This window comes from Tasmannia lanceolata, unplaced genomic scaffold, assembly GCF_043159265.1.
Source record: "Tasmannia lanceolata isolate RefF3 unplaced genomic scaffold, GAP_Taslan_0.1 ptg000029l, whole genome shotgun sequence".
In the NCBI taxonomy this organism is placed as follows: domain Eukaryota; kingdom Viridiplantae; phylum Streptophyta; class Magnoliopsida; order Canellales; family Winteraceae; genus Tasmannia; species Tasmannia lanceolata.
In genome coordinates this window covers 3,055,371-3,071,038 of record NW_027518706.1, presented here as the reverse complement: position 1 = coordinate 3,071,038, position 15,668 = coordinate 3,055,371, and the positions used below count along the sequence as shown (strand labels likewise).

Here is a 15,668-nt window from a genome sequence, read left to right as displayed (position 1 = left end):
TTCACTTCGAGTACCTGTTTTGCATTGAAAAAAAGTGGGGGAGATCTCGAAACCCTTTTTGAGAAAGATTTGACTAGGCAGAAGGCTGATGGGTCCAATTTTGTGCATTTCAAGCAAAAAAAACCTTTCAATACCCTAAAAAATGAGAGAGAGAGAGAGAGAGAGAGAGAGAGAGAGATGATGTTAGATGGAGTTTTGAAATGATAGTTGAAGCCCAAAAAATACTAGTTGAAGCCAAAAAAAAGTTACTCAAAGCCAAAAATGATAGTCGAAGCCAAAAAAAATTATAGTGAAAGACAAAAACAAATTTCCTTAAGCCAAAAAACTAGTCGATGCCAAAAAACAAATTACTCAAAGGCAAAAAAAGTTACTTGAAGCAAATAAAAAGTTAGTTGAAGCCAAAAAAAGAAGTCGAAGATAATAAAAATTTAGTCGAAGCCAAAACGTGTTAGTCAAAGCGAAAAAAGAAGTTTGTCGAAGCCCAAAACGTGATAGTCAAAGCCAACAAAAAAGTTCCAAATGTTACTGGAATTCAAAAGTTTTAGTCGCAGCAAAAAACATGTTAGTCGAAGTAAAAAAACCAGTTATTCGAAGCCCAAAAAAATTTAATCGAAGCGAAAAACACAACGGCGAATGTTATAGGAAACACATTTTTCACTTCGACCAAGTGATTTTTGGCTTCGACCAAGTAAATTTTGGCTTCGAATATCCTGTTTTCACTTCGAGTACCTGTTTTTGCATTGAAAAAAAGAGGGGGAGATCTCGAAACCCTTTTTGAGAAAGATTTGACTAGGCAGAAGGCTGATGGGTCCAATTTTGTGCATTTCAAGCAAAAAAAACCTTTCAATACCCTAAAAAATGAGAGAGAGAGAGAGAGAAGGAGATGATGTTAGATGGAGTTTTGAAAAAATAATAGAAATATAGAGAGAGAGGGAGAATGAGATTTCAGGCTTACCATGTTACGTATTGCCGGAGAAAAGAGTAGGTTTCGCCGGAGAAGAAGTACTTCGACTAGGTTAAAAACAGGGTAAAAGCAAAACTGTAAAAACAAGAAGGGAAGCAGAATAAATGTACTGAGGGGCATTTTGGTCCTAAAATTGGACCCATCAGTCTTATGCCTCGTCAAATATTTCTCAAAAAGGGTTTCGAGATGTCGGGATTTTTTTTGGCTTCAACTACCATTTTTTGGGTTTCGACTATCATTTTTGCCTTCAAATAACTTACATTTTGCTTCGAGTAGCTTCTTATTTTGGCTTCGACTATCACTTTGTGGGTTTGAGCTATCGATTTTATATTCGAGTTACATTTTTTTAGCTTCAAGTAACCTATTTTTTGGCTATGAATAACCCGTGCGAGTACCATTTTGGCTTCGAGTAATTAAATTTGCCTTCGAGTAACCTAAGTGTAAATTTGTTACAGGTTTGATAGGTGTGAAAAATGGTAAATGGCTTCTTTTATATTGCACTATGATGGGAATTTGAAGGATAATATTTCGTATGACTATGTCAGTAGGGAGAGGAAGTTATTAACCGTGAATTGCCCAATTAATTTACAGGAATTTCAATCTCTAATTCACCGTAAGATCAATACAGAGGAAAGTGAGGTTTCGTTAGCAATAAAATGCCGATATGTTGTTGATCAATTTCAGACCACTTTGTATGATGTTGTAGACGAAGATGACCTCCAATCAATGTTTAGGCTTTTTTATAATAGTAGAGGGTTCAATTCTTTAAGTCTATATATAAGTAAGTCTAGTAGAGATGAAGGTTCTAATTCCTTGAATGTGAATTCACCTGTATTGCCCCTGAACGAAGTTTGTGTAAGTGCACCCTCTTCTCCCCCAAGCATGCCTTGTACTTCAATGCCACATCAGATAAAGGTTCCGCGACACCAACGAAATGCCAATCTTTCTCCCATTTATGAAGTCGACCTAAGGAAGGATCATGAAGAATCATTTTGTGGGAAGCACGTCATGAATGAGGTCGACATTAACATTAGAGAAGATGATTCAGCCCAACAAATGAACAATGGCCGGTACTATATTTCTTAGCTGACTGTTTTGCAACTTCTACATTTGAAATTTGAAATATTAGTTAAAGTATACTAACTTTAAGGAGTCACAACTATGCAGGAGTCAATTGGACCTAAATAATGCTACTGAAGATAACTTTTGTGTGAGCCATGTCAGAGAAGGGATCAATGGGAATATTATGCAACACGAATCATCCCAACCCATGAACAGTTGCCAGTACTTATTAATAGATTGTTTTGCAACTTCTTTATTTGTAAACTGAAATATTCATTCCATCCATCTTGCTAACTTTCATGACTCTGAACTATGCAGGTATGATATGGACTTAAACAATGACATTGGAGATGATTTTGAAGATGATTTGTATGATTCTTCACAACTATGCAGGGGAGAGTTGGAAATAGATAATGGTTTTGAAGATGATTTGTATGTGAACCTTAACAATGATGAGGTCGATGCAAATTGTACAGAAGATGATAATGATGATGATGACAGGACGTTAGGTGCAGATGTGGCGCTACAACCTATCAATTTGGGTGACCCATTATATTGTAGTTTTACAAGGCAACCATTTAGAATTTAAATAGAAGTACCGTCAGATTTCATTACACATTCCCCATAGAACCCATCTAAAAATCTATCAAGTAGGGTGCGTCTAATTTGAGGCATGTCTTTAGATGTGAATGTAATTGCACCATATCGTGTAAGACATTCCATAAACTTCAAAACATAAATCCCACAGTCCACACTGCAACCAACATGACAACATCAAACAAATGAGATTATACTCTTTCACGCATACATGAGAATACAATAACAATAGCTTGAAAAGTAGTGAATAGATGGAAACTAACATGTTGTTTTCATGCGGTAGTCTTTTCACCTCTTCTACCTTCCATCCCTTCAAATTCCAATATCTCCCGTCATCAAAAAATGTCTTCAGAAATCCTATATGTAAATCCCCGAACAAAATATGTGTTAATCCTATGTGAAAATCAATTTTTTTTCATGAAGATGTGAGGATAATGCATTACAAAGGGTAACAGCTGGTTCTTATAAGACAAACTGATTGAGTTGTAAATTTTAAAACATCTTTCTTCCATATCCATCATTAGAAGTAGCCAATGACAGTCCTCTAAAATTGGAAACAAAACTCTGCTAAGTTCGTCATTTCGTATGCCGTCTAACACGTTCATGCAACGTCTGGCATGCTTCAAATAATCACCACCATATTGCATGAATACCTGTTGAAAGAAAATGCTGGGGCATTTCTTCTTTTGAAGTGACATATTTTGCCTCCCCCTTTCACTCTCTAGACAACCCTTTTAGTGTATATATTAATATATAATATATATATTTAAATATATTAAATTCTTAACGAGCCGAGCCGAGCCGAGCCTGGCCTAAATCGGGCTCGGCTCGTTAAGCTTAACGAGCTTGGCGAGCCGGCTCGGCTTGGCTCGTTAAGGATTCGAGCCGAGCTCGAGCGAGCTTCCGAGCCCGAGCCAAAATTGACACCCTTAGTTGGAGGCAAGGAAATAGTTGGATAGGTGAGACTTTGATTTGTTCTTCATTTACTACATTGACTCTATAAAATTATTATGAAAAATATTGCTGGAAATAAAGTAAATTCTCCTGCTAATATCCTATATAATATTATGATAATGTTGTTGTTGAAGGCATGGAGACTCTAGAGCTAATGAAATAGAATCTTTAATCAAATTCAATAACTTGAATTTAAAACCACACACAATAGAAGAAATTTCTTTAATTTACACGTGATCTACGACACGGAAAATGAATAGGAAACCTTTTGATATAGACAATTCAAATCTATTAATATAGACTTTTCTAATTGGAAGTAACAAAATATGTAAAGAGCAACAAAAATAGTGTGAAAGAAAGGGAGGGCTACCATTATCCAAATAAGGGAGTGATATAATTTCCCATGAAACCTTCACTAAAATTTCCACCAAAACAGTTGGAAGAGGCTGAGAAATCAAGTTATTTGGAGGGCCCCACTATGATTTGGGAGAGATACTAAAGCCTGATCCTAACCCACCAATCTATAGAGGGTTACGATCAACCCTCTAATATTCAGTCCCTGTATAGAGTAGACATTAGCTAAGGTCTACTCTTATGGTTAGGTCTACTCTTATGTAGCTAAGGTCTACTCATATGATAGCTAAGATCCTAACCAAATTGACCTTAGCTACATAAGAGTAGACCTAACCATAAGAGTAGGCTTGCTATGTCGATTGTGGAAATCTCTTTATGATCTGAAACATGCTAAAATGCAATGGTTATCCTTTTCCATAGATCCATGGAAAGTTTTTCTTTTCAAATGACCGAAGCTAATGCATCATTAGCACAAACTTTTGAAATGAAAACCCTCCGGAGGCTTCAAATATCTTGGATATTTGATACACAGGGGTAGACCTGACCATTGCATAAAAGGGGTAGACCTAACCAAATTGGTACACAGGTTGGATATTTGGTACAGGGGTAGACCTAATCAAATATCTTGGATATTTGATACTCTTATGTAGCTAAAATCAATTTGTAGGCATTCTCGTGGAGGATATTAACCTTAACTAAACAAATTGACCTTGGCTACATAAGAGTAGACCTGACCATAGGAGTAGACCTGCTATGTCGATTGCGAAAATCTCTTTATGGTCTGAAACATGCTAAAATGCAATGGTTTTCCTTTTCCATAGATCCATAGAAAGTTTTTCTTTTCAAATGGCCGAAGCTAATGCGTCATTAGCACAAACTTTTGAAATGAAACCTACGGAGGCTTCAAATATCTTGGACATTTGGTACACAGAGGTAGACCTAACCATATGATAGTGATCAACGTAGAAAAGTATTTCAATACAATACGGAAGCATTTGAATGGAGGAGAAACAAGATATACACATCCAAAACCAGCCCTATGTTCTTATCCTAATCAAAGTTTACACAAGTTTATTTCACTGTAGACTATTCAAATCTATGTTTGATAATAATAATGCCACTCTTTTTTAGACTTTTCAAATTGAAAGTAACAAAAGCTATATAAGGATAAACAAAAATAGTGTAAAACAAAAGGAGGACTAACATTATCAAAACAAGGTAGTGTGATATAATTTCCTATGAAACCTCTGCAATAAATTTCCACAAAAAAGTTGAAAGTGGTTGAGAAATCAAGTTATTTGGAGGGCTCTAGTATGATTTGGGAGAGATAACAAAGTAGTTTGATTTAGAATCATTGGCAAAGTACTTTGTTTGATTTAGAATCATTCACAGAGTAGCTGAACAAATTGACCATCCATTTAATATCCTCCACGAGTACTGAATAGACGTTCTACCAATGTACCCACTATAACTTCATGGAAAAAACCATAGACAATGCCTTGCCCTGTTCCTTTCAACATCCATATCATAGAGAGATTCTTGTGGCTGAATTTTATGTTAGGCTCCATTCCTTTCGACGTAAAATTTGTTTTATGTTCAAATTTTACATCGAAAGGAACGGAGCCTTAGAGAATATTAATTAGCAGATCGGAGTTGTCCATCACCCCCACCCCTTAAACCCCAAACCATGTGGTGGTTCCTTCGTCTAACTATTTGTCCTTAGTTTGTCCGCGCACCAAATTTTTTACTTGAACTCTGTTAAGAAGAAAACTATATATCCAATGTCCTACTGGACTATAGAAATTAAAGAATGCTTGTTGCATACCTACGTACTTACATTATAAAATATACTTATCAATAATGTTCACCTCTATATGTACACTGAATAATGTTTATCTAAGATGTCACTTGATTTTGTGTTAAGTACTAGAAATAAGAGAGTAAAAAGTATCAACGTAGGAACATTGTTGGTTTCTGAGCAATAAGATAAAAGAGATTATACATTTATGGAGACTTAATTATTAGAGCCCAACTATAATTTTCGGGAGGAATGATAGATACAAGGGAGCCCTTGCATAAACGGCCGCAAAAGGGCTCTTGATTGGATCCACATAATCAAATGTCACTGATTTTACTTTTTCAACCAATTTTAAATTGTAACTGAAAATGAAGCGGATCCAATGAAGGGCCCTTCCGCTGCTCTTTATGCAAATTTCTTTTCATTTATTTTTTATTTTTGTGATAATTTTTTTTATCACTTTGACGCCATTTATCGTAAGCTAGGGGTATAATTTTCTTTGTGTATTGCTAGGTGTGGACGAATCCTATTGGGTTGAAGCCCCATTGTGTCGCCACACCTAGCATTTCTCCCTTCTATATCAATGAGTATTATTGTGAGAAAAATGTATGTAAATCTCTTTATGGTCTGAACCATGCTAAAATCCATTGCTTATCCTCTTCCATAGATCCATATTAAAATGTTTCTTTCCAAATTACCGAAGCTAATACATCATTAGCACTAATTTTTCAAATGAAAGGCGTACGGAGGCTTCAAATATCTTTGACATTAGCTACATAAGAGTGGACTTAACCATATGAACACATCCAGCCCCTATGTTGTCATCCTAATTAAAGTCTGAAGTTTATATAATATAGAGGATTCAAATCAATGTCTGATAATGCCACTCCTCTCTTTATCGTAGCAACAAAAGCTACATGGAGCAATGAAACTAGTGTGAAAGAAAGGGAGGACTGCCATTATTGAAACAAGGGAGTGTTCACCAAAACAGTTGGAAGCTGCTGAGAAACCAAGTTATTTGGAGGGCCCCACTATGATTTGTGAGAGATGATAAATTAATTTGATTTAGAATCATTGAAAAAGTAGCTGAACAAATTGACCATCAATTTAATATCCTCCCACAAGAATGTTCACAAATTTGGTTAAAGATACTGAAAAAAATACCTACCAATATACCCACCAAAACTTGATGTGGAAAGAACCATAAACACAATTCATTGCCCTATTTCTTTCAACATCTATATGATATAGAGATTATTATTAGGGAAATGTTATCAGCACTACTGTATTTTGATGAGGGCACTCCTCACTTTATTAAAAAGTACAGTATGGCCCGCACCATAGGATGATCCAAACCGACCATTAGATGGGCCACAACCTAAATAGGTTGTGCCTCAAAAATTATTTCCATAGGTTGATCCTAACCCTCATATCTATATAGGGTTAGGATCAACCCTCGGAGAGTTAGGATCAACCTATGGAAATTATTTTTGAGGCACGACCTATTTAGGTTGTGGCCCATCTAATGGTCGGTTTGGATCATCCTATGGTGCGGGCCATGCCGTACTTTTAATAAAGTGAGGAGTGCCCTCATCAAAATACAGTAGTGTTAAGCTTGCTGAATGTGATTCACATCTTTTTTGGCTTTTTTGTTTTCCGCATCAGAAACAATGCAGAAACCCTTCCTTCAAGTGTTGTGGAACCCAACCTGGAGCTCTAATAATTAATATTGTTGGTGTCCCTATTTTATATAAGAGGATTTACTAGGGACTATTGCAGAAGGCAATTCATGGACAGGCTGGTGCATGAGATAGCACCCACATAGGTTGAATTAAATGAATAACACAAAAGGTGAGCATATGTGGCTGTTCTCTTATGCAATAGTCGGTCCCTGAGATGCCTTTGGTGATGGTCCCTAGCAAATCCTTTATAAGTTATTAGCAAATATTAATTAGTAGATGGGAAATGATTTTAGCACTCCACTCTTTTGATATGCACAAGGTTTTAAATTTTGGTTTCGGTACCTATTTCGGACCCCACTGAAATCCGAAGTTTCGGTCCGAAATTTGGTATTATTAAGCTTCGAAATTTGGGACTAAGATTTCAAAAAATTCTGAAATTTTGTAACATTTATTTATTAATTTTTAAATGCCGTTTTTCTCAAAATTTCGAACCGAAATTTCTGACCAAAATTCCAAAATTGGTATTTCGCGAAATATCAAATTTTGGGAAATTTCGGTTTCAGTAAATTTCGGATTTCGGTCGAAATTTAAAACCATAGGTATGCAGAGGAAAGTTTCTTGTCTTTTATGCTCTGTTTGGTTGCTGGGTATTTTTTGTGCCTGGGAGTTTTGTGGGAGAGTAAGTTAAATTTTGGTCCCATCCCATGTTTGGTTGCCTTTTAGCACTAGGTTTATTTTAATCCCACTCTTGTAATGATTACTTGTGGGGTGAATTTTTTAATCCCACTTTTGTAATGATTGCCTTTTCATCCCATCCCAAGATAACCCCAGGAACAAAAATAAACTCAGGAACCAAAAATAAGCTTGAGAAGAATTTTTTTTCTACCCAACAGTTCAAGCAACCAAACAAAGGTTTTTTTTTCTCCCATCATATCTCCCAGGGTATTTTTTTCTCCCACATAACCAAACATGGGATTTTTATTTTACCAGGATACTTCCAGGACTTTTTTTTCCCACCTTCTCCCAGGGTATTTTTTTCTCCCACATAACTCCCGGGAACAAAAAAAACCCGGCAACCAAACAGAGCATTAGTTTTTAACTGGTGTGTTCAGAGCTTTTTGGGAAATGTAAATAACCTTTTGACAGCCCTTTAAACACTAAAAGACAAGAAGCATTCGCTACATAAGCAAAAGAGCATAGTGCTAAAATCATTTCCCTTACTAGATAGGTATTGTCCGTCAGCACACCCCTCACACCTAACCATGCGGCGCTCCCTTTGTCTAATTCTTGGTTTTTGGCTCTTCCTTTTCATTTCTTTTTTTATTCTCAATTAGTTTCTGATTGCCAAAAAGAACAATCATACTAGTGTAATGGAATTTGTATTGGTACTCTCTTTTTATTAATGGCATTCCAGTCTTTACATTAACCACAAAAGTTATAAAAAAAACAAGGAGGAGGAGAAGAAATAGCTATTTTCATTCCATAAAAGCATAAAGCTCAAAAAGAGTTCTTCCAGCAAAGTAGAGAGGGGACATCTCTATATCCCTTTCAATAACTCATTTTTAACATGATATATACAAGTATACCAGAGTAAAGAGAGTCCTGGACAGAGCTTAGAAGAATACAAAGCACAAAACAAAACAACATAAAAGGAAGGCCCAAATCCTACTGAGCGACCTCTCCGCCTGAATCTCTTGCCGTCTCAACCTCGGAGTCCCAGGAACAAGAAGAGACTGTTGTTGGTTAGAAGAGGAAAACATCCCCACTGCACCGGTACAGCCGAACAACCATGGGAGCACCGAAACAGCCATATCGGCCAAGGCGTTAGCCGTCGGATGAAAGATCTGGGACTGAAAATTCATGGAAGGAGAGGACGAGTATTGGGTGTTGTAGGGAGAGTAATGTTGATGGAAATGTTGGTGTTGATGAATATGTTGGTGGTGGTAGTGATTAGGGGGATTAATTGATGGAGAATTGGGGGAGGAGGAGTCCAAGCGAGTTGCGGGTGGCCTTCGGGGGATTTCTAGTTTTGATAAGGACACCTTGGTGGCTTCTTTTTTGGGGGGTTTTGGGGGTAGGCCGCGGCCGTAGAGTGGGACTAGGGTGGACTCTGAGACTGCGGCTTTACAGACGGGGCACTGTTGGGAAGGGGTGGGACTCTTGTCCATGGTTATCCATTTGTAGATGCAAGGCCAACAGTATAAGTGGCCACAGAGTGTGACTACTGGGTCTTGTGCGAAGTCTAAGCAGATGTTGCAATCGAAGCAACCTGTTGGGTTTTCTGAGGCAGTCTTAGACAGTTCGAAGCTGGAAGAATCCCACTTCTTCTTTGGTTCTTCTTCTTGCTCGGGTAGAGACTCTTCAATGGCTTCTTGAAGGTATCTATCTGCTATATCCATGGGATCTGGATTGGAAGGGTTTTTAATCCTGAAACAAAACAAAGAACAAGGTTAGATGATTGATCTGAAGGGATTCTTTAGTAACACAGAGCAAATTGAAAAGGGATACTGGCAGAAGCATGCTATATATAGAAAAGCTGTGATGAATAGATGCTAGCAAGTGGACGATGCTTTATGTCATACGTTAAAAAACAAACAAAAAGGAGAAAACGTAATATGCACGTCACTACCCGGATTATACTCAACAAACAAGGAAAAAGTGAAAGGTGCTGCCACTAGTAATGGACAAATGGATAAGTTCAAAATACTCACAGCTGAACAAGACAAGGTAAAGTAATGCAACTTGTGCTTATGTAAAGCTTGAGGTTGTTTTATGATTTTTTTTTGTTGGAAAAATGTTGCTTTAGATTTCAGAAATTAAATGTAGGACTAGTGTTATCTTAGCACTTCCTTATTACAAACGCGCCAAATGGTCGAAAGAGATGATAGAACGCATTAGGCCAGGCCCTTTACCTGTCCTATACCAGGCTAAGTCCCATACCTAAGAAGGCCTCCACTTGGGACCGTAACATTTTGTTCATCAATTCAAAAAGTGTAGCTGCTCCTAATAACGAATTTTGAGGAACCTATTCTTTATGTTTTATTCTATAATTTGCTCATTCTAAAGCACAAAAGAGAAGAGATAAAGAACGCAAGGGCAGGGGTTGAGCCTCTATAGCTCGATTGGTTAAGGTTCTGCTCTTCAACCTTGAGATCCAAGTTTCAATCACAGATTACCTACCCAACAAGGAACACAAGGGAGGAAGATAAATGAAAATTAAAATACTTATTCAGATCACAGCTTCTGATGAACAATAATGAAAACTAAAATACTTATTTTAGGATAAAAGGTATTTTTTTCGGGAAAATTTAAGAAATTAACAAAGATCCAGATGAAGCAAAAGAAATAAGTAGAATAACTCACGATATCTCAGGGCCTCTCTGATTTAGGGATTGATTTCCTCAAGAAATGGTGACTGAGATTCAATCGAGATTGAACATGTGATTTTTGAGAAGCCTTGTAAAAAGGAAAATAAAAAAGAAATACGGAGACGTGTTTATCGGTCAAACAGAGATTTCTATTTCTCAGGCCAAGAAAGCGATTCATCCAACGAATCATTCGAATATTCCGATTAAGGCCTTCACCTATGAAATCTATAGGAAGTTAATGCTTTCTCTCAATCTCATTCTACATTATTCCACCAAAAGAATCGATTAAGGCAGCTTTCACATAACGGAGTTATTAATTTCTCCGATTATTCCTTCAAATAATCTACAAAATAATACTCCTTTTTTTTGTTTTTGTGGACGATTCAATGAAAATAATCTTTCTAATCCTTCGATTTACGCCCTTACCAAACCAATCCGGTAACTCGTTTTCCGGACGATTCTAAGAAAAATTCCTCTACTCTGTCGTTTATAGCGACAATCACGATGCAAATTCGTAAGGAAAACGAGTTATCATTATCTCTGACTCGTTCACCGAACGATCTCATCGATTTTTCTCCCTGTAACTCGTTTTATGGACGATTCAACGAGTCATCAATTTCTCTGACTGGTTAATGAGTCGATCTGATCTTTTTTTTTATTATCTATACAAGCATTTAGCTAAAGAAAACAGAAAACAACGAAAAAAAACTAAGAAACGGATATAAAAAGTGAAACAAAGCACAAAAGGTATGATCTGTATCTAATCTGAGAAAGATCTTCCAGAAAAATGAAACAGAGATAGTGTATAGTATAAAAAGGAAAGAAATCGAGAAAAGAAAAGCAAAGGTGTAAAATCTTACCGATTTGTGTATAGGAATGAGATCTGTTTCTGCTCCTTTGAAGCTTTGTTGCAGAGAGCTCCAATGAAAAATCCGATCTTGTATTTTAGAGAGAGAGAAGACAGGGAGAATAAAATGCTGTGGGCTATTGTTGAGAAGATTGAAATTACAGCGTCTGGTATTTATAGAAGGGAAGGGATAAAGAAAGGGGCAGCTAAACGCGTTTGATTACGTGGCACGTGAGAGTGCGTAGAAGACACGAGTGAGTGGTTTTTTTTTTTGGGAGTTTTTACAGTCTAGTGTGAGAAGGGCAAAGAATCTCTCTAGAAGAAGAAAAAAATACTAAACTGCGCCGTGGTACCCACCGTGGTACCACGGCGCATTTTAGTCTTTTTTTTTATGCCTTTTTTAGAGGTGAGTGGGACCCTGCCGTGGGACAAAAATGGCAACAACCAGCTTTCAAACGTGCTACATTTAATGTGAGAGATTTTATATGATCTATGCCAGTATTGTCCAGCATTTTTCATGAAGTACTGTATGGCCCACACCATAGAATGATCCAAACCGTTCATTGATCGAACACTTGTTGCCCAAAAGTCAATTCTATAGGATTATCCGATCAAGGGGTTTGGATCAACCCTCTAACATTCAGATCGGAGAGTTAGGATCAACCTATGGAAATGATTTTTAGGGCACAGCCTATGTAGGCTGTGTGGCCCATCTAATGGACGGTTTGGATCATCCTATGGTGCTGGCCGTACCGTACTTTTAATAAAGTGAGAGTGCCCTCATCCTAAGGAAATTATAGGTGCACATCCTATTTAGGTCGTTGCCCATTAAATGGACGGTTTGGATCACCCTATGACAAAAAAATTTGTATATAGTATTTTAGAAAAATACTGGACTGCACAGCGATTTAAAATATCAAAAGGAGTGGAATTATCAAAACTTGATCGTGTCGTTTACCTCTTCTGCTTTGTAGGGGTGTTCATCCATCGTCCAACGGTTAGATTTTCTTATGTGAGGTGATAAAAGTACAGCGAAGCAATCTGGTCCGTCTATTTGTAGAGAGGGAACACAAATTGTTTGCTGACGTGTCATTTTTGTGTGCCCGTATCACCTTATGAGTTATGATAGAGACTTCTTCTTTCTTTTTCTTTTTGTTTCTTCTTTTTGGAATTTTGGAGAAAAGTAGAGCGATATGTTATCGAGTGCCTAACGCTAACATGCGCCGGTGACTAGATGCCAACACACTTTCATTACTGATAAAGGTTCCTTAAAACGGGTGACGTGGCACGTTTTTCTATGCCTAGAGTGCCGTGCGCATAAGGTTTTCTATTCTAGAAGAAGGGACACGTGCTACTAATTTGTTCGTCGACTAGATAATCAATCCTAGTCGTTGGATCTGAGTATAACGAAGTTCAGGTTAGGCATGTTAATATATTCACAGCCCCTTGTTTTGCGTTTTTGAACCCCTAGATTTTTTATTTTTTTTTCCTTTTTTTTTTTATTTTTTATGGCAGCTATCCCTATATTTTAGGGATTTGCTAGGCAGAAGGCATTTCGCAGAAGGACTCTATTACTCTCTCCAAAACCATGGTTTTAAATTTCGGCCTCAGTCAGGACCGAAACCGAAATGTTCCACATATTTTCACATAATAGACATGATCACCTCAGTGAAAACAATTGTATCAATATATTAGAAAATAATTTGCTATGTTATTGTAGTCACGGTACACCCATATGAGTTAGGTTGGATTTCGGGTTTCTATTTTGTTCTTTTCTTTAAACCCGGTCCTACTCAAGATTGAGTTGGATTTTCCAATTTAAAATCCGACCCTACCCAAGACCTATGATTTCTAAACACGACCCATATTATTTTCGGGTCGGGCAAGTTGCAGCCTAAGTAGTATAACAAGGCGCATGTTAACCTTGTTCGCTTCCATGCGCAGGTTAGAACCTTTCCCATAGGCTTTGTTCACTTCTTTTCCCTAGTGCCCTAGAAAACAGCCTTTTTTTTCCCTGACAAGGTAGAATTTCTGTGTTCACTTCTTTTCCAGGAAAAACTATTATCAGATATGAAATTTCTTATTTAAAGGCTAAAAATGATGTGGAAATTTACTTTTTCCGAGATTTGCTTTCCGATATATCCGATTAAATATATCGGAAAGAGGCTTGCCATGGAAAACGAGCCTTTTCCTCTTCATTCCTTTCCAGCATTCGTGTTTCTGGAAAGAGCTGTGGCCAATTTTTTTCCCCATCAACCATTTTGACCATATTGCTTTTTCTAGAAGGGGCCTTTTCTAGATGAAGTTCCAAAAACTTAGCCTCCACAAAGTCTACATCTCAACTAGTCTACATCTCCACTATTTCTAGTCCACAATTAATCAATTATACATATGACATGAAAACATCACAAGCTGTGTCCCACTTATCTCTGTTTTGATTGAAAGAAAAAACATTTCTTATGAAAATTTTGTTCTTGCTTTTCCATTTTTTATTAGATATGAATAAAAGTAACTCGGCCATTCAAAAATAAAAATGAATAAAAGTAACTAGAAACATGGTACTTCAAGTTTTATTTACAAGGGGCCTTAAATTTTGGGGAATGATATCCCCCCTGGGATAAAATCCCCCACTCTCTTTAACGTTATTAGTTCAGTTTTAAAGGCAAAAAAACGTTAAAGGGAGTGAATTTATCTCAAGCAGTGAACCATTCTCCCATAAACCGTAAGGAGCGGGAGCAGGGGAGGGGGGAAGGGGGGCATATCATTTCCCTAAATTTTATAAAGTTTTATTTAACCAAAGTTTGCCATGATCATATGTAGAGAAATGATATCAGCACGACCATGTTTTGATATTTTCACTGAAGCATCTTGTCATTTAGTATTTAAAGAGTTCTAAAAACGTTATTGTAGTCATCAAAAAGTTCTTCCCAAGATAATTGAAACAGAAAAGACAAGGTGGTTCTGTGCTATTATTAAAACATGGTTGTGCTGATATCAGTTCCATATCTATACTATCTATATAAAGCTGGATGTGGTACACTGAGGGTGTGCCACGTGGCACCCCCTCTGCAAACTGCATTCAGCCCTTCTTCTTTTTTTGACGCATCTATTCATTTCCAACCGCATTTAGCCCTTTTATTTTATTTTTTGATGCATTCAACCAAGTTTCTAATAACCGCTTTATTCGGTTTCTGATTTCAAACGTAACAAACATATCACAAATCGAAAACGTTTTATTCCAAAACGTCACAAACGTTGCGAAACGTCACAAACGTTTTATTCCAACGGTTAGAATGTAAACAAAGAGTTTTTATGTAGATAGAAAGAAATCCAAAACGTATCACAAATATTCCTAAAATCTCTCTTTGACTCATTAGCGTTTCTACTTCGTTGCCATAAATCTCTCTCCCCCACAACAAATTATTGCGAGGTAATTTATTTATTTTTTCATTTCCCTTTTGTTATTTCATATAGTCCAAACGTACCGACTAAAAAAATAACTACACCGAATTTTTCATTTTCCTCACCTAATTAATCTCTATTCTACGCCTATTTCCTCTCCTATTTTTCTTCTATAATAAAAAATAACATCAATAAGGAAATTAAGTGTATCCATCTATAATTAAAAAAAAAGAAAAAAAAAAGCATAAAAATGACCAAAATACTTTTGTACATCAGGAAAATAACCAAAATACCACTCTCTACATGTGGATGGCCAAAATTTTTTAATATTTATTTGCATCAGAAATCAGTGAGACTTATTCTTTTCTCAAATATTCTAATTATGTTTGAACCAAAATTCGGTGTCTCTTTCTAAATTTTAAAGATAATCCTATTCTATTCATATTTCAGTCAAGAGTCAAGATTTCGGAAATCTCAAATCCCAAAATCTGGAAGGTTTGAATCAAAACATGTGATTCTTTCTCTTCGGATTTCAATAAAAAATTTCCATGGAAAATGAATTTTCCAGCATTTGTTAAACTCATTTTCCATTGAAAAGTTATTCAAAAATATTAATTTTCCTCGTTTTAAAAGAAAGTTG

The 15,668-nt window shown here is 36.6% G+C and overlaps 1 protein-coding gene across 1 annotated transcript; it reads right to left on the bottom strand.

Moving 5' to 3' along the window:
* Nucleotides 1–8,868: 8,868 nt before the first annotated feature.
* LOC143859154 (E3 ubiquitin-protein ligase RMA1H1-like) lies at nucleotides 8,869–11,784 on the bottom strand. Its single transcript, XM_077369833.1, has 2 exons — nucleotides 11,640–11,784; nucleotides 8,869–9,838 (listed from the first exon to the last, which is right to left on the bottom strand). The coding sequence occupies exon 2, from the start codon at nucleotides 9,808–9,810 to the stop codon at nucleotides 9,025–9,027; it is 786 nt and encodes a 261-aa protein (XP_077225948.1). The 5' UTR covers nucleotides 9,811–9,838; nucleotides 11,640–11,784; the 3' UTR covers nucleotides 8,869–9,024.
* Nucleotides 11,785–15,668: the final 3,884 nt, after the last annotated feature.

What these genes read in the sequence shown, in the direction of transcription:
- LOC143859154 (XM_077369833.1), bottom strand. Translation starts at nt 9,810, where the DNA reads ATGGATATAGCAGATAGATACCTTCAAGAAGCCATTGAAGAGTCTCTA.